At 43.0% G+C, this 17,920-nt stretch overlaps 2 protein-coding genes across 3 annotated transcripts in view; one reads left to right on the plus strand and one right to left on the minus strand.

The window, feature by feature from the left end:
• LOC113030275 (cell adhesion molecule DSCAML1-like) overlaps window positions 1-2,097 on the plus strand; it is a 57,730-nt gene extending 55,633 nt beyond the window's left edge. For both annotated transcript variants that reach the window (XM_026181541.2, XM_026181543.2), the window contains exon 33: window positions 1,519-2,097. In XM_026181541.2, coding sequence (XP_026037326.1) covers window positions 1,519-1,952 — 434 coding nt within the window. In that variant the 3' untranslated portion in view covers window positions 1,953-2,097. The remainder of the gene's footprint in view (window positions 1-1,518) is intronic.
• A 6,950-nt stretch (window positions 2,098-9,047) lies between these two features.
• On the minus strand, window positions 9,048-17,466 carry arhgap35b (Rho GTPase activating protein 35b). Its single transcript, XM_026181420.2, has 7 exons — window positions 16,750-17,466; window positions 11,115-15,022; window positions 10,814-10,955; window positions 10,338-10,415; window positions 10,048-10,179; window positions 9,730-9,835; window positions 9,048-9,597 (listed from the first exon to the last, which is right to left on the minus strand). The coding sequence occupies exons 2-7, from the start codon at window positions 14,826-14,828 to the stop codon at window positions 9,186-9,188; spliced, it is 4,584 nt and encodes a 1,527-aa protein (XP_026037205.1). The 5' UTR covers window positions 14,829-15,022; window positions 16,750-17,466; the 3' UTR covers window positions 9,048-9,185.
• Window positions 17,467-17,920: the final 454 nt, after the last annotated feature.

The raw sequence follows: 17,920 nt of genomic DNA on the forward strand, positions 1-17,920 counted from the left end.
TTCTACTCGAGGATCTTTTTCTATGTAGCTGACGGCTGGTAACTGTGCAGGGGCGGGTCTAGCAAAGTTTAGCCAGGGGGGCCGATAGGGCATTAACAGGGAAAAGGGGGCACAAAGACATACTTTTCTTTCTTATTCTCATTTAATATGTCTAGCTTTTAATACATAATTATCTGAATCTTACACCCAAAGTTTTAATCTGATGTAAAATGTATAGAAGTCCATTACTGTATATAGTAACTGTTAAGTCTAATATACCCTAGTAAGCTATACTACTTTTTCCTTTGGGAAGGGATGATCTGTGCAGTCTGCAGTTCTGTTGAAGAAAGATGTTGAATCTATTTAATTATTCTTCAAAATTAATTGATTTCTGTGCATTTTTTTCACACTGCATCAAATTAAAGTTGATTACGTCGATTAAGCATCATGAGGTGGGGGGTGGTTCCCTATTTTTTGTTTGGTTTTTTTTGCTGGGAGTTTTAGAGCCCTATTGGTTAGGTTGCTTACTCTTTAAAATACCAGAATAGGGAGGCTGGTGCAGGTTTAAGTTTATTAGATTGATCAGTTTTGCTGAACTATGAAATATTTTGGGTGCAGTGTATTTTTTGCATACAGGTATAACAGAATAGCTTTAGTGTTTTGTTTTGTTTTTTAACTTGAGTATGAACTTATACAAAAAGCAGCAAGATATTAAAAAATACGTTTTATTGATTAAAAACACACTATATCGGATTCATATCGGTATCGACAGATATCCAAATTTATGATATCGGTATCGAACATAAAAAAGTGGTATCGTGCCATCTCTAATTTGTACTGACATTAGATTACACACAGGTGCACTGTATTCAGTCATTAGCACTCATCAGGCAATGTCTATGGGCAACTGACTGCACTCAGACCAAAGGGTGCTGAATAATTACGCACACCCCACTTTGCAGTTATTTATTTGTAAAAAATGTTTGGAATCATGTATGATTTTCATTCCACTTCTCACGTGTGCACCACTTTGTATTGGTCTTTCACATGGAGTTCCAATAAAATTGATTCATGTTTGTGGCTGTAATGTGACAAAATGTGGAAAGTTGTGGGGGCCAAATACTTTTGCAAGCCACTGTATCTGACTTTCATATCACTGATGCCTGCTCTGTTCTGTACTTTTGCCATTTGCCTTTCATTAGACACAATGAAGGGCAAAGAGGTGTGATCAGGTCAGAATATTCAGATTGGAAATATTGTAATGGGAATAAAAGGTCTCTGTGTAAAGTTGGCATTTGTATAAACAAAGAAAGGTTTTTATTACACAATGAAGATAAATGTGCAGGCCAATGAATTATTGCTACTCTGGATGATTCAAGGATGAATCAAAAAATATTTAATAGCACTAATAATTGCATGCATGTAACAGACTTGTGATACACAAGCAAAATATCCAACTTGTGTCCGTTATAGGAAGTGGTTATTACTCATATGAATGAATTGTATGGTTTTGTCCTGACTCTTCTGTGGCTTTTTTAGGTGAATTCTGTAACCTACCCCTTTACATGAAGACAGACCCATTTTTCCGCAAGCAAGGGGAGCTGCATGACCCATGCCCAGCAGTGCCGCCGCGAGAAGCGTCGATCCGCAGCTTGACGCAGCGGGCGTATCACACCCAGGGCCGTCACAAGACTCTAGACCCTGCGAAGCAGCAGGCCCAGACACTGGGCCACTCTGGGCTGGGCAGCTTGGGTGCGAGCTCTGGCACTGCCACCTTGCCTCAAAGGACTCTCACCATGCCCAGCTCCAATAATGCAGCAACAGCTTCCACTTCCAGCACGAGCAGCAACCCCACCAACAGTAACAAGGTGGGGGGCTCCAGAGACTCGCTCCTAGAGAGCAGCTCCTCTGCACTGGGGAGGTTGCAGAAACAGAGTGTGGGGGCCTACTCCAAGTCATACACGCTGGTATAGTCCATTCTTCTGCACAGACTGCTGTCCCACTCCTCAGCCAGCCCCACTCTGGCGCTCTGCGATCTGGGTCTGAATGGGCATGCAACCATTTTTTCTTCAAACCCAATTAATGGTGAACTGCCCAGCATCCTGTCTGATTTACCTTGGGAAAGATGTTCTCCCAGACAGAGACCCAGCTAACCCTACTTTTCATGTTCATGTGGGACTCTTATAAAAGAACTACTAACTCCAACTAACAGTTCCAGCCGGCTGGTGCTCAGCTCCACTCAGCTCCCGCAGGAGCTGCACAGCGAAAAACCAGGAAGCGATTCTGTGGTCATTTTGAAATACTGACTGTAACCGAGGAGCTAAAACCTCTGTGTTTATGAATATGAAGACTACCATAGCCAGTATGAAGCTGTGTGGCCATCCTGTCTCATACACACACACACACACACACACACACACACACACACACACACACACACACACACACACACACACACACACTGTCCTCCATAGTTTGAGTATTATTGTCAATTTGCAAGCCTTCCGATTAAGTTCCCTCTTCTTACTGTATCTTTCACCCTCTTTGTGTCTCTTAAAGCCCCATAATGCTATTGGCAGATTCTATAATGTTGATTCCCAAAAGTAATGATTCAGGTTCCCTTCCAAGAAGATTTTAGTCACATTAGCATCCTCCACACATCACTCTGCAGCTGAACATTGTCTAACTTAAACAAATCATGACAACCCAAATGAACCAGCTATAATTTCTCACATTACAAATACAGAATATTTGGTATTATAAAGAATTTACATATATATTTCTATGTAGGTATATTATTGACATTTAAGTGAAATTATGACAAAGTATAAATTTTACATACTACAATAGTGTAGTATTATATACAGCAATTTAATGTTAATGTCAAATTTTAAGAACGAGACAATCGCTCAATCATGAAATTTTAAAAAGAGGAATTAAAAAAAATGAAGGTTCGACTAAAGAGAGAAAATGTTTAGTATATATACAGGATGTTTTGTATGTTACTGTATGTAGGGTGACTAGAAGAAGGGTGTTTTGCTTACGTTTGGACAGAGAGGGATGCTTTCCTATCCGCACGGTGTCATGGGAGAAGTGAGACAGTGCAGCAGAACACGACATCCTTGGATCGCAATGCCTCCTTGGTTGTTTGGTGAAAACAATCATGACACAAGGCCTTCCAGGATTTCTGTAATAATATAAGTCTACCCATGAGGATATAGGCTCCTTGACTTTTTATTAAGCGTGTCAGTAGCCTGAGTGGCTGGTAAATACAATAACATTCAGAAACCAAATCAGTGTCTCAGAGGATCCCCGAGTAAGTTTTATGCTGGGAGAAGGTTTGCTGCAAAGTGGTCACAGACTTTTAGTTATTATAGAGTATTAAGGCTTCTATTTGTGGCACGGGCGGCAGAGATTGACAGTCACGGATAGAGCATCCTGCCAACTTCTCCGTCAGCCGTGCCACACAGCTAGGCTTTGCTCTTCGTAGATTAAAAAGACAGCTAGCTGAAGGAGTCCCAGTCATGATGTGAATGAAGTAAGATAATTTAATGTCGAGAGATGTTATATGTCAGGGAGTTCAGTTTTGAAAATTATATGATCGATATCATTGTTGTTGTCCAGTTTTAAGTACTGTAAACGCCACACTTTCTTCATCTCGATGCCCCTCCATTTTTTTGCGCTAACGTGCATTCACACAAGAAAATAATGGATCGATTGTTTTAAGCATTTACAAAGCAGCGGTTTTGTGGTTTTATATTTATTCATCCATTTGCTTTGTTTGCTTGTTTGTTTGTTTAGGGGGAGGGGAATCTGTTCTTCAGTTGATTTTCACGTTTTGATTTTCCGTTCAACTTGTTTGGTCTAAATTTTTTGGTACCAGAGGCCAAACGGTACAAAGCTATGTGGCCTGTGGCTAAAACTAGTTCAGCCAAGTGAAAATCAGGGACTCATAGCTCTTTTGGTCACACAAACTACTGTTGTATTGTGTATATACTGGACAGGAGTCTGTCTGTAAACCTGAATCGTTCAGGCTCCTGTCATTTAAACCCCATTCAGATAAATTTAAGTAAAAAAAAATTCAACACCCTATTCATACAAGATCCATCATCTCTACCTTTGTCAGTGTTGTTTATAGATTAAGTCTTGTACATATACACAGTTTTGTATGAAGAGCTATTTTTTCGTCAGAATAAATCAGGGGACACATCAGGGTTGAATGCCCCAGTTTCAAAATTGAAATAGTATTAAGAAAAAAGTATTTTACTTCTGAAATGGGCAAAAAAACAACAACATTTTTTCTTTCCCTTTACGTTTTTTGATACTAATTTGTTGAATTTTTATTCTTTTTTTAAAGTCTTTTGATGTTGTCATTTGTCCTTTTTCCTTTTTTTTAATTAGCATTATTTTATATTTTGTTCATCCTCAAATTAAGTCATTGCATGCTTGCTAAAAGGGAAAAATTGAAGGGAAAAAGTGTATGAAAATCCAAACTTAAAAAAAAAATGTTGAGGGTATCCCAAACATTTGTTTGAGTTGCTTGTTACAGCAATTGCTTGTGTTCAAAGGTACATTTTCTATGAAAAGAAAGCAAAAACTAAAAAGATCATTTAACACCTTGTGCAATAAAGCTATCTTTCATATGTCACGGCTTCTGTCATTATCTAGAGGTCTGTTTGTATGTCTTGTGAAAATGTCTGGACCTACACACGCATGGAGTTTACAGCCAAACCAGTGTTCATGAACATATATATATATATATATAAATATATACATATAGTAAATGAGCTGCCACGTGAATGAAAAAGTCTTGAAAAGTTACATAATTGTGGTAATCTGTGGCAGACTGACATCATACAACATTTTAAGAGGCTACGTTTGATGGTTGACCTTCTGTTTTGTCATATGTATGCTGTTATTATGGTGGATGCTCTCTAAAGGTCATCTTCCATGGATTTCCATAAGCCAAAAACTCTTGGAAATCAAAAAAATGTTTGAAAGATTCTCTACAAGACAGATTTTTCTACACTTGGCTCCTTATGATGCCTAATATCCTCGATAAGGTCATCATAGGTACACGGTTGTGGCGCTAAGCACAAGAGCCCATCCTGATCAAACCCTTCTTAGACAGCTGGCCTAAAAGAGGGGAAAGGGGCTAACACAGATTTAGGCAGACAATGAACTGAGGGAATGGACCTAGACTCAGAATATGACAAACAAGGATTATTTTGAACTGTGCAAAGCCTCTCTAGTGAAGTCCATGAACAGAAATAAGTAGATGTTTTATGCTTTCATATTGTTTACACTAAACTCTGACCCTACCAAATGCTGCAGTAGAAATCAAGACCTATCAAACCAGACAACGTTTTACATTGTCCAGTTTTCAGCCCGTGCAAACTGAAGCCTCCATTTCCTGTTCTTAGACAGAGGTGGCACCTGTGCGGCCTTCTGCTGCCGTAGCACATCTGCTTAAAGCTTTGATGTGTTGTGTGTTCAGAGATGCTCTTCTGCATAACGTGGTTGCAAAGAGTTACTGTTGCCTTCCTGTCAGCTCAAAGCAGGCTATTCTCCTCTGATCTCTGTTATCAGACCATTCTCTGTAAACTACAGATCCCCATTCTGATGTTCATTCTGAATTTCAGCAGGCCTTTCTTTATGCATTTATATATATGCTCAAATCCATCAAGAATCCATTCTCAATCATGTGATTGGCTGATTAGATATATGCGCTAATGACCATCTGCTTGTATTTCCATTGGATCTGCATACTGGAAAGAGAAAGACTGAAAAAGAATTGACTTGTCCAAAATACTGAACTCTACACCTTCTTTCAGCTCAGGATTCCTTAGTTTTATTTGAATAGTGGAGCCATGATAGGTAATAATATTATTATGACATCATGTGGTTTATTTTCTGACACTTCAAGAAGTTCTTAAGCCACAGAAGTGATCGTGTTTTCACAAGCCCACCGTAATAAGTAAATCCAATAGAAATGTACAGCAGTACATAAGGACAGACACACAGAGACACACGCTTGTAAAGATTCGCCAGAAAACTGTACAATATGGACGAGATGTAATGAAACACCCACCCAGTGTCAGATCTACGGCCACAAGAGGGCGACATAACGCTATAATGTTTGACCCTTCCCCACAGAGGTTAACAGATACTGTGACGACAGTACTCGCCCAAAAGCGTGCAGTCACTCATGACGGATACACTGTGAATAATTGATGCTTTTCAGAGTCACAAGCACCATGTGTGCTTCACTAATAGCTCCTACTACTACTGTAAAGGTATTTCTGCATGCATGCTGTGGAGAATAACCTTATCATGATGATGATGATTATTATATTAAAAGTTTCATACAACACAATCTTCAATCATTGTCCTTGGCAATATGTGCCAGCAGCCATGTAGACTATTCATGCGTTGCTGTGCTTGTTTATTAAGCTGTCAATCAAGAAAATAGTAGTAATAGAAAAAGCACACTTATTTACTCCACAGCTAAAAAAGTGGAAAATAACAGCCTTATATGTTGTCGGGTGGGAGCACAGTGCAGAATGGCTTTTCAAAAACTGTCATTAGCCCTCCGCTCCATTTTCCCACAACAGTGACTTTTTTTAACTTACAAAATGGGATGATTGATATTTTTTAATTCCTTGGTCTCTACTGTTGTGACAACCTTCATCTGGCTGCTATTGTGTGGCTTCGCAAAGTATAATCAAAAGAATGCACTTTTTTACCAGCGGAGCTCCAATCTCATTTCAAACCTGAACGGAGAAAAGGATCAATGGGAGACAGAGGCAGCAGCGAAAACTGGGGACAATTTTACAAGATTTAATTTATTAACTATTATACAGTTCACATAAGGCCTTCATCTTCAAACACTATTCTCAGTCAGACAAATTCCATGGTTTGCTTCTGGTGCACAGTACATCAACTTTCACGTTGCAGCTATTTTCACTTCAGTATTGGTTTTCTTCTAATTTCACGTTTTAAAACAGGGAGGGAGGCTTTCGTCCTTCTCCCCTGGTGTGTGCGCATGTGTGTGTATGTGTGTTTTGTTTATTTTTTTAAATCATGCACTAAACTCAGGTGGCCTCGAACCATTCACAAAATTGTAAAAATGGACTTTCAATCATTGAAATACACACTAGAAATGTTTTCTACCATTGACTAAAAGGTGGTGTCCCCCTCCCCTCCCCCCCCAAACATACAAATAAACAACCATCATAGAGTAGTACGCACTCACTTTTTTTTTGCCTCAGCAGGATCTGCCGAGGATGGGCATCGAGAGCGATGCCGTAACATTTATATACTCCAGGGAATCGTGTTGTCTGGTCGGTTCTGCGCCAGGTTCAGCTGCAAGCACTGCATGGTTTGAGGAAAGCCCTCATTTTATACTCCTGACGAACAGGTAAAATGACTGACTTCCAACAGCATCATGATCCCAAAAAGTACCAGTAATTGTTGATCCTAAATATTCATACAGTTGATCCCACTATTCTGTGGTCATAGCAACCGAGAACTACAGCAGAGCCGCAGTCCTCTGGTCCACATCTTCCACCTTCATTGAAAGAGACAGTGCTTCCTCTCATGGACTTAACCGTTATTAAAGTTGTTAGGCCTTCATTATCAGTGCTGCTTGTTTTCAGCGAAAATGAAGGACGATATTGCAGCACAAAACTAATCAACTAGAGCAAGTAAACTGCCACGGGTGCTTCCTGAACGTCTCGATCCGCAGGTACTTCACTTCCACTGGTCATTGTGTTTCAATAGCAGGACTAGCAGTGACAGTGCGTTGAGAATACTAAACCTTCAGAGTTAATAGTACACGGATACAAAGCGCTCGGTTTGATAAACAGCCACAGCAACACGTCCGGAAACCTCATGTTTCAAGTGTTTGGTTTACGTGGACAACAGATGCTAGCGTAAAATTTGCATGTATGGCGTTGCTGGGTTACACATTCAAAATGGCAAAAGTTTTCTCCTTCACTTGACCGACGGCAGGCAAAGCCTTCACTGATATTCCAATGGCCTAATCGAACTAAGCATCCCTATATACGCCCACTCTGATCGACCAACAGCTAGAAAAGAGGACAAACAAAACGAGTTTTTCACATGGCTGGATGAATGAGGAACACGAGCGGATTTGGATTTCCCACCGACCTAAAATGGGAAACCCCCACCCACCCACACACACCGGATCCACTTTTTTTCCTTTTCTTTTTTTTTTTTTTTTACAAAAAGGATCTTGTTTCACAAGCCTGTACTGATGCCACACTTGACCACTACACAAACAAACATGAACAATGAATCCGTGTGGCATTTCTTCATATTTAAACACTACACTATTAAAAAAAAAAAAAAAAAAAAAAAGTGCTTCAGATAAGTTTGTGGATACAAAAAACACGTCTGATGTAAACAAAGTTTGATCTGCCAGAGCTCTGTCGTGGCAATGGGTATGGCTGTTTGAGCTGTGAAATTAAAATCACGTAAGAAAAAAACTATGTCAAAAAAAAGAAAAACCCCTTTTGAGGAGAAAAAACCCAACAGTGATCATTAAAGTGCATCCCTGGATGTGTTACTCCCAACCGTTCCCTTCCCTCCCATCCCCATGCTGACCCCTCAAGTAGAGCCGATGACAGAAACCCAAAAGGCAGACACAGAGGAAACTCTGCTATATGGAGCAAACTGCTGCCCAAAGGACCTACAGAGGACCAGACTATAAATCCAGTGGCAGTACTTTCAAGAGAAAAAGAAACTAAAAACAGTTTTTACACATACTAAAAACACGGTGGCCCCAAGTCTTTCTCTTCCAGCTTGGCATAGAGGTCTCTATTTCTTTGTATTATGGGATGAGTGGTGGCTCGCTGTGACCGTGACCTCTGCCCTCCACTTCTCTGACCCGACATCCACTCATCCAGGAGATCAGAGGGCGGAAGGAGCTTCACTGGTAATGGTAGCCTCCGCTCCAACGCACACAAGCATAAACATAATTGGCAGGTTGGGGAAGTTTCTCAGACACTTTCCATCTCCAGTTCTCATAACCTGGGTTGTCCATCATGATCAAAAATGAAATGTGCATGTGCACATTTTTTTCTTTTACTTCTTTTTGTTTTTTACTCTTTTTTTTTTTTCTTTTAGTGTGTGTTGGTGATAAGGTCCAGCATCATCATGGGCACACATGGTTTCATTGTCTCTCACAGTGTCTCCTGTTCAGCGGGGGAATGGTGGGCGTGGGGGTGCTGGTGGAGGGGAGGGAGCAGAGACTGCAGGGGAGACTGGGGGGTAGTGGGTGGGGACTGCTGCAAGGGGCTGAAGTGAGGGGTGGTGTGAGGTGGAGAGGAGCGGTAACAAGAGTAGGCAGAGCTCCCGCCGAGGGTGGTGGTGGGCGAGGCAGGGAGGCCCCCCAGGCCGGTGGGGGAGTCGAGGAAGGGCTGGTTGTAGAAGAAGAATGCACACTGGTGGATGAAGGTCTCAATGATTGTCTGGTAGGTGCGCGTGGCAGTCAGAGCATCCATGGTGGAGAAGTCTGGCCTCATGAGGGTGGGCCAGAAACAGATGGACAAGTTCTCACTGGTCATCAAGTTCACCCTGTTCAGCTGGCTCACCCTGAGAAAACACAGAAAGGTACACTGACTGATTCCTTCTCATATAGCGGAGGAGGGGTAAAAAACAAGCAAACAAAAAAAAAAATAGATGACAACGCATGAAAGTGATTTAAACCGTAAACAGGGGACTTACTTGTGTAAGTGGTTCGTTACATATTTGAAGACATCATAATTCTCCTTGGGGAACCTCCTCAGGACATCCTTCATGGTATACAGCCTCTGTTCTCTATCACTGATTTCTGCACAAACAGGATGTTTTTTTAAAGACTTCATCACACACAGTGATTTAAAGCTGAAACGTCTCTCTACGCCGTCAGAAAAATGTTTGTCAAGACTAAAACACCTAAAATGGAGCAGCTCTGCCAAAACCTTCCCACCCCTGTTCCTTTCTAAAGAAATAATCTTTTTATGTTCTAGTAAAGACTCTCCCAGCCCAGCAGTGTTTGCTTACTGAAAGCATCCAGTAGGTCCACCTGCAGAGCACAAGGCACCAGGGGCTCAGGCAGTTCAGAGAAGAAGCTTTTGAGGCCTCCAGCCACAGTGTTTATGGAGAAGTCTTTCTCCACTAGGTCTAATCCGTGGTCTGCACAGGGAGAATGACAGTTAACACCCGTCAGTCGTAGCATTCATCGGGAATGAGCAATGAGTTCTGTGTCACTTTCTTCCAGTAACCCTGCTCATGTTTTGATTAGGCAGTCACATAATTACAGCTGGTTCAAACAAGTACGATGAGCAACTCACCCTGCTCAAACTGCCTCTGCATGCTCTCCATCTCCGACTTGTTGCCGCTTACGCGGTACAAACCCTCCGTATTCAGGCCTGAAGGAGAACGAGCGAAGCAGAGAAAAGGGGAAAGACGTGGATGGGTGTCACAGTGGGAAACAAGCAAAGCACAAACACTTCATCAGCCCCTTTGCAAACAGACGAGGCAACACAGACGCCGAAGATTAAACAGATGCTGAAGATTAAACGCACCCTACTATTAATTTCACATTGCATTATGGTCATGAGCAGGTGCATGGGTTTAGGAACTCTGCAGGAATGTGAAGATGATTAATCACTAAAATAAATTCCATAAAAGACCTTTACCAAAAGTACAAATTAAAAACCTGATAAGTGATGAGTGCAGTGAGAATTTCTCTGAATGAAACTTTAAACACAATTAAAGGAACAGCACGAAATAAGCTGTTAATTAACGAGGAAAAAAAGGCACTTACCTGTTGTCTCAATGAAGCGGACACACTTTTCAATGAAGAGAGGGATCGGTCTGTCTGGGGATACCACATTCACCAGGGGGACCCCGAAGTAGTTGCTCTCCAAGGGCTTGGGAATAGCTGGACGGGGCTTTGGTCTAGTTTTCTGCAGGAAAAAAGGCAAAGAACGAAACTCTTAGTATCTCAAAGCAATAATTACGCTGACAGCAAGGTGCACTCCATGGCTTCTAACAAAATGTCCAGTCATTACACTAATTTGAAAGCTATGCAACATGACAAATGGCTTTTCTCAATAATAACACACCTTGGCTGTCCGCCGCAGGCTCTTCAGAATGTTCCTCTTCTTTGGGTCTTCGCTCTCCTCATTCACTAGACTTTCACCTTTAAGGGTCCCAAAGTCATCTTCTTTGGACTTTGGAAGAGCTCCCATCTCGTCATCACTGCCTATGAAGCTCGTGCGAAAGCTACTGAACTTGCCCAGCCGCTTAGAGCGGTCACGGTAAAGACGAGGCTTCACGCCAATTGCAGAGAACTTCCTCCTTCGTTCCAGAGAGCTGCTGTCCGCTTCGCTGTCTGAGCCGTTTCCATTGGAGTGCATCCTGTTTGAGTTGCGGATGGTGATGATTTTTCCTTGTGTGCTGTCATGTGGTACCGAGTAGATGATCTCTTCGTTGCTCGGGCGGGGTTTTGAAACGGCGTCAATGGGTTCGGCGTAGTCTGAGGGATCGTATCCCATGTCGCCGCCAGGAACCCAGGTGACAGCAGAGGGTAAGGACCGCCGATGACCCAGCGTGTCGATATATGGGTTACGGCTCATTTTCCGGAAATCGAAAGTGACGCCTGGTTTCACTCTCACTTGGGGGGGTACTTTGTTGTTCAGTTTGTTCTCAAAGTCCCTGATATCAGATATGACAGAGATGTCACTGGAATCTAAGTCGGGCATGTTGAAACCGCTACTGTGAGATGTGAGCGTGCCATCATAGTACGGTGGCGACGGCTCTACGTCGTCCTCGGAATCCAGGAACATAGTGACAGGACTAGGAGAGCTGCAGCGCGGGGAGTAGACATTTTCATTGGTACACGCTTCAGCGACATTATCGTACATGTGCGTGGCCTCCACAATGTTGCGCTTCTCTACTACCTCCATCAGAAACGGATGAAACATTTCTATCCTGTGGAGGCCCCCCACCACCCCTCCAGACCCACAAACCACGCTGTTGAAGCGACCCTCAATCTCATGGGCTAGTTCCTCCCCCTGGATCAGCTGTTCACAGGCATAATCGCTGTCAGTGAGCTCTGCCTGGCTATCTCCGACTGCCAACAGCTGAATAGGGATGATGTCCTGCACCTCGCACAAGAATGCACAAAGGGTCTCCAGGGAGGCCTTTCGGGAGACAGAGTAGACTGCAATGTAGCCGTGCACTAACCTGCTCTTCCTCAAAGTGAAGGAGGCGTGGTATGAAAGCAGAGAGAGCTCTATAGCCAGCTTATGTCCACCAACTGTCTGCTCCAGCAACACGGAGGTGCCGCTATTAGACATGGGCCTGCAGTGCTGATGCATTAAGAAAGGCGACAGGAGCTGCTCGGTGTCGTAGGGGTCTCCACACATTAAGCACATGACAATGCGAAGGTCTGCCTCTGGGACTGGCTGAGAGTCTCGGAGACCTGGAGGCTCAGGGAGGAGAGGTGGGGAGCTGCTACTAAAAGATGTGCTCCTCCTGATATCCAGAAGGCCCCTCAGCACCTGGTTTATTTGGGTCTCACTTATGTTATGGCCGTAGCCCACACCGGGGGAGGCGGGGTCTAAAAAGCTACACTGCAATCTCCTTGCAAACTGCTGCCCCTGTGTTATCAAGTTTAAGGCAGTGTCACCACCTATATCAACGTATGATCCTACACCTCGTTTAGTGACTAAAAGCAGTGAAGTCGGCAGCTGTGCTAGCTGGCTATCTCTTCGGCCCAGAGTTGACTCCCTAAGTCGCTCGAGGCTTTCCACCACATAAGAAAGTGATTCTTTTGAATTATACAAACACAAACACCCATGAGGAGTGAAAGTGGGGGTGTAGAAAGAATTTACCGGAAGACGTACATTTCCGTCAATAGGTCGCAGCGTCAGTTCGTACATCTTCCCGTCTAACACATACCAGTCATCGTTTGTGCAGAGAGCTCTAATCTCATTGGCAAATTCTCTGGCTAGTCCATCCTTCCCAAGTATAACGAGGTTTATTCTGTCAGCCTTGGTGTCCCCAAAATGAGCTTTCACGTCAAAAAAGGGGTAATGGGAGGGAAAACGTGATGCTAACAGCTGCTCAATCTTAGAGTCTACGCAGTGTGGACTGCTAGGGCAGGTCTCCTTGGTGGGATGATAGACGAAGTGGATATGTTTTAATACCAAAGCATCTCTTTCAGCAGGAAGCTTCTGTAGTGCCTTGAACCTCTGCTCCTCCCCAAGAACCTCTTGGATTGCCCCCATCTTCTCCTTGCTGGGTTTAGCATCCACTTCAAGCTCATAAAAAAGCTCAGAGTATTCCAGCAGAAGCTCCTGGAAGTCTTCTTTAGCACGGTCAATGATCTCCTTCTGATGCCGATTATAGAGATCCAGGTATTCTGGCTCTTCAAGCCACTGGTAGAACTCTTCATTCATGATGAAGCTCCGGGCCTCCTCCCAAGGTTTACCAGGTGTTACGAAGGGGGAGGAAGCCAGTCTCTGCTTAAACTCCTGCCTCATCTCCGCCCGTTTGCACTCATTGCGCAGATGCTCCAGGTGGGCATTAAAAATTTCTTCTGCTTCAGCAGTCTCCAACAGGTCAGAAGGGATTCGCTCATCTTCCATGTTGTCGATGTGAGACGTATCCTCCCATGGCGAGTCCTCCAGAACAACAAACCAGTGGGTGAAGTGTTGCTTGGACTCAAGGACTTTCTGTACCCCAGACCAGCTCAACTGATCAATCTCATCCAGGTCAGGCACTAAAGAGCTAAGTGCTAAAGGAAGAGTGCTTACGTATATTTTCCGACGCCTCTCAATATGTTCCTGCTTCAGACGGTAGACATGCTGCTGAAAAAGTTTCTTGCATTTAGCCGTTCCCTCCAAGAAGACATATTCTTTGTACTCTGGGGAGTTGTTCATGCGTCGACTGGTGTTTAGCCAGGTTTCATTATGATTCTTTACTATACGGTTGATTAGCCATTCATAGCGATCCTTAGCAGAAGCTATCTGCTGACTCTGGAGTTTTAGGGCCTCAAAGTATGGGATGATCTTAGGCTTGCCCCTGCTCTTGTCGATAAGCTGAACCAAAGTGAGAAAGGCGAGGTCCACATTTATGTTTGAGCGTGCCGATGTCTCAACTACCGGTAGACTCTTTTTTGTGATAGCAAAGGTATGTGCATCTTTAATGTAGCGCTCTACTCCTTCGTCGCATTTGGTGAGGACCAGCACAATGGGCTTCTTAGTCTTGCTCAGCTGACCATACAGGTTTGAGACAAATTTCAGCTGGTCGTCAAAGTTTCGATTCATGCCACGGCTTACATCGACACAAAGGAGGAAGCCATCGACCTGCAGCTTACCCTCTGGCATTTGCTTTTGCTCAAAGTCTTGCTCCAGACCTAGCTGATCCGTACAGAAGTACATGAGCTTCTCTGCTGAGGCCAGCTTGGTTGCTGCTGCCCGTTTGATATAGGGCTGCATAGCAGTGCTACGGTGTGGCTGAAACGTCTGGTCATCAATGAATTCGGTCTGCTCCACAACATGCATCCTGCACTCGGGCCCCTCCTCGAGAACCCGTGACACCTCCCCCCAAAATAGGAAGTGATCATTATTGACCACTCGACCCCCAAAGTCGCTGGTGCTCAACACGGACGTGTGATCCAAGTAGAAGTCATCAGCGCTAGGACGCACAAACCTATTACACAAGCAGGACTTGCCAACCCCACATTGTCCCTTCTCTTTCTCTGTTCCGGACAAACCCACCACAATGAGGTTGTAAATGGGCGACCGCGCATCTTGCTTTTTGGCCATCATAGCCTGCTGACACTCATCCTGCCTTAAACAGGCACTGTATGAAGGAGTTCACTTGAATGTTTGTCCATAAAGTTGCTGATCTACAAAGGAGATCAGATTTCTCTTTCGTCTGCTGGGGCTTAAATTATAATAAGACAGCGCCGCAGTGATATGAGCAGACGGTTCTTTCATTCACTCGTTGCATGAATCAGATCCTGTCAAAAGAAACAGAGAACAAAAAAAATGAAATCAGACAAAATAAGCAATCAACCAAAAACTCATTTTGAAATAAAGGGGGGAAACAAAACAGTATGAAAGAGAATGATTGGGCAAATGTCAGGCCCTTCTTCCCCTTAAGCAGCTATAATAATAAAAGTAAATAGCATTATGCTACTTTAAGATGTAAAAATGTACTTGTTAGTTTGAATGAGGCATTTTTTACTTTTATCCTTCTTAACAACAGATGCTATCTATAATAATAATGGAGGCACATATTAATCCATTTTGTGCTTATTCCCTTTGTTTGACAAAGACTGATGAATCCTCTCAATGGTAAATGCCACAAAGAACCCATAACACCAACCAATACTGGTTCTCATTATTTTTAATTGATTTCAAGTTGCCCGACATCACTGCATTAATATTATATGCACACTGGCATACATCCTGCCACCAGCAAAGCGTAATGAAAACAGACATATAATAACAGGAATACCAGCAATGTGGTCTCCTTGCAGGGGGCCAAACACAATCTCAAATAAGGAAGAAGGCTCATTTTTGCACATTCAATTAATGAACTGAATAAAATGGGCAAGTACACTTGACTGCGCTTCATCTAAATTTTTGAATAATCTTTTATCTGATCGACAAATTTATTTAATCGACTCATTTCAACACCGGCTGTACTGATCGCCAGAATTCCTTAAAAACATCTACAGAGGATCAAAAGATGACATTAATCCCTGGAGAAACATGTTGGGAGTGGTACTTTTCCCCCCCTTTTTGTTAAAATGACGACCTCAGCTGATCAGTGAGTGGGGTGACAAGCATTAAAATGACTATGGTGAAAGCGCCTCAGTCAACACTCTTCAGCCTAAGGGAAACAGCAGCTATCTTTAAAAGCATCTTCCCTGACCAAAAAAATGAATGAAGAGCTTATTAAACAGCCTTAGTCACACTTACCATCATTGCCAAAGGGCTACGGACTTGCTCACACCTTTAAGACACTTAATGTTACTGCCAATTTTATGGCACTGACTAATGCTTCCATTATTATTATTATTATAGCACTGATGCAATTCTGCTACAATAGTCGGCACATAATGTGATCTAAAAAAAATTAAAAATAAACCATATGCAGAGGTTAATTAATGTGTAATAAGATTTCCTGAGTGAAAAAATCCTGCATTTAAAAATACAAAACAAAAAAAGCATGAGTCATGAAGAAATATTTAACCTGCCATATGACCATGACTTCATAGTGGGGTCGGAAGCAAACATGGGCAGTCCAAACAGTTCAGCTGAGCAAGGCCTGATATCCAAATGAGCAGACAAGTTCTTTTCAAATCAAGAAAAAAAACCAACCAGCATGCCTTTACCAAAACGCCATCAGCAAAACAGCACACCAAAGTGCCCTTTTAATCAATTCCCTTCACACAACCTACTTTTTTTAAAGCTAAGATTGTGTAACCTTATATGTTCTGCAAAAGGATTAACAGTTAACACGGGCTTGAGGGTGCACAGAGAGGGGTGACCACGCCAGGCCTGCTGTCTACATAATGAAATGGCAGCGCCGGAGAGCCGGGATAGCCTTACCTCCTGCACACCGACAGACAGACAACCTTTCACGGGAATGTATTTACCCAGCTGTCTTGGGGTGTAGCACTCGACAGCTTCGCTAGGAAATAGCCAATAAAGCAGAGCGAGCACGTAGAATACATACCATTGCATTTCTCCCCCTTTCTCCTCTTGCATCTGTCAGGCCAGCTCTTGCCGCAGCCCTCGCCGCCGCCTGATGTGCATAAGCAGCCGCAGAGAATGCACTGTGGGTCGGAACTATTCGCACATGAAACCAATACCTCTACAATTTGTGCGATGTGCTCATCTGAATACAATATCCTTCACCCATGTCTGGATTTCTCCTGTTTTGTTTTTTTCCTTGCACTAATGTTTTAACTGAAATCAAACACGGGAAAGGCAAGAAATAAATATCCCGAACAATAGAACAATCCGATTTCTGTTCCCGCAACGCTTTCTTCACCAGTGCGAGATTGAGACGCGTGTTTAAAAAAAGGAAAAAAAAATCTACTCAGTCGTCTTCTCCTCCCGGTTCACCACGTTGCTTTTTCAATAATTATTCTGTCCATTGTTGTGCCCACATAACGCTGGGCCGGTCGCGCACACGAGACAACGGTGAGTTTGATGCAATCGCCGGTGCTGTTTCGCTTAAGAAATGCCTTCTGCTGCAACACAAACTGCTCATGTCCCGATCAATTTAGGAGCAGATTGCGCGTGTGAAAGTGGTATTTCTGTCAGCTTTCCGTAATGGCGGCCCTCCTCCTCCCCGGACCTAGTTCTCCTCTTCTTTTCTTTGGGAAAACGGAGCTGTGGAGACAGAGGGAGCGGAGAGAGGGATTCTCCCAGTGGCGCCCTCACACAACTGCAGCAGGTCAGCGCTCTCACTGTTGCTAGCTCGCCACACTATGCGGAGAGGTCGTTACTGAGAAGTAATCGATTTCTCCACGTTCAGTCCGAGTATTTCGACAACACCCGCCTTACAGCAGCTCTTTAAAGTAAACTGTTAACTAGTACACTGCATAAAGAGGGCGTCTGCATCCTCTCTGTGAACTTTATGTGTGTAAAAGTGATTTAATATCAGGATAAAGGTTTGTAATTAGCATACAGCAATGCTACATAAAGTTGTTGTTGGCTAGCATGCAGATTGACAGTCTGCTTTTTTAGTAAGGATAAACCACTCTTAAGTGAAAAGTTTGAACTATATAGACCAAAAAGTAAATTACTTATGGTTAGTTTTCAAAACATATATATTTTGTATGAGTTTAGATGTCAAAGTAAAGCAAAGTTGCTGGAAAAACTAACATTTACAGTTGTTT

The sequence above is a fragment of the Astatotilapia calliptera genome, chromosome 10, assembly GCF_964374335.1.
Source record: "Astatotilapia calliptera chromosome 10, fAstCal68.1, whole genome shotgun sequence".
Lineage (NCBI taxonomy): Eukaryota > Metazoa > Chordata > Actinopteri > Cichliformes > Cichlidae > Astatotilapia > Astatotilapia calliptera.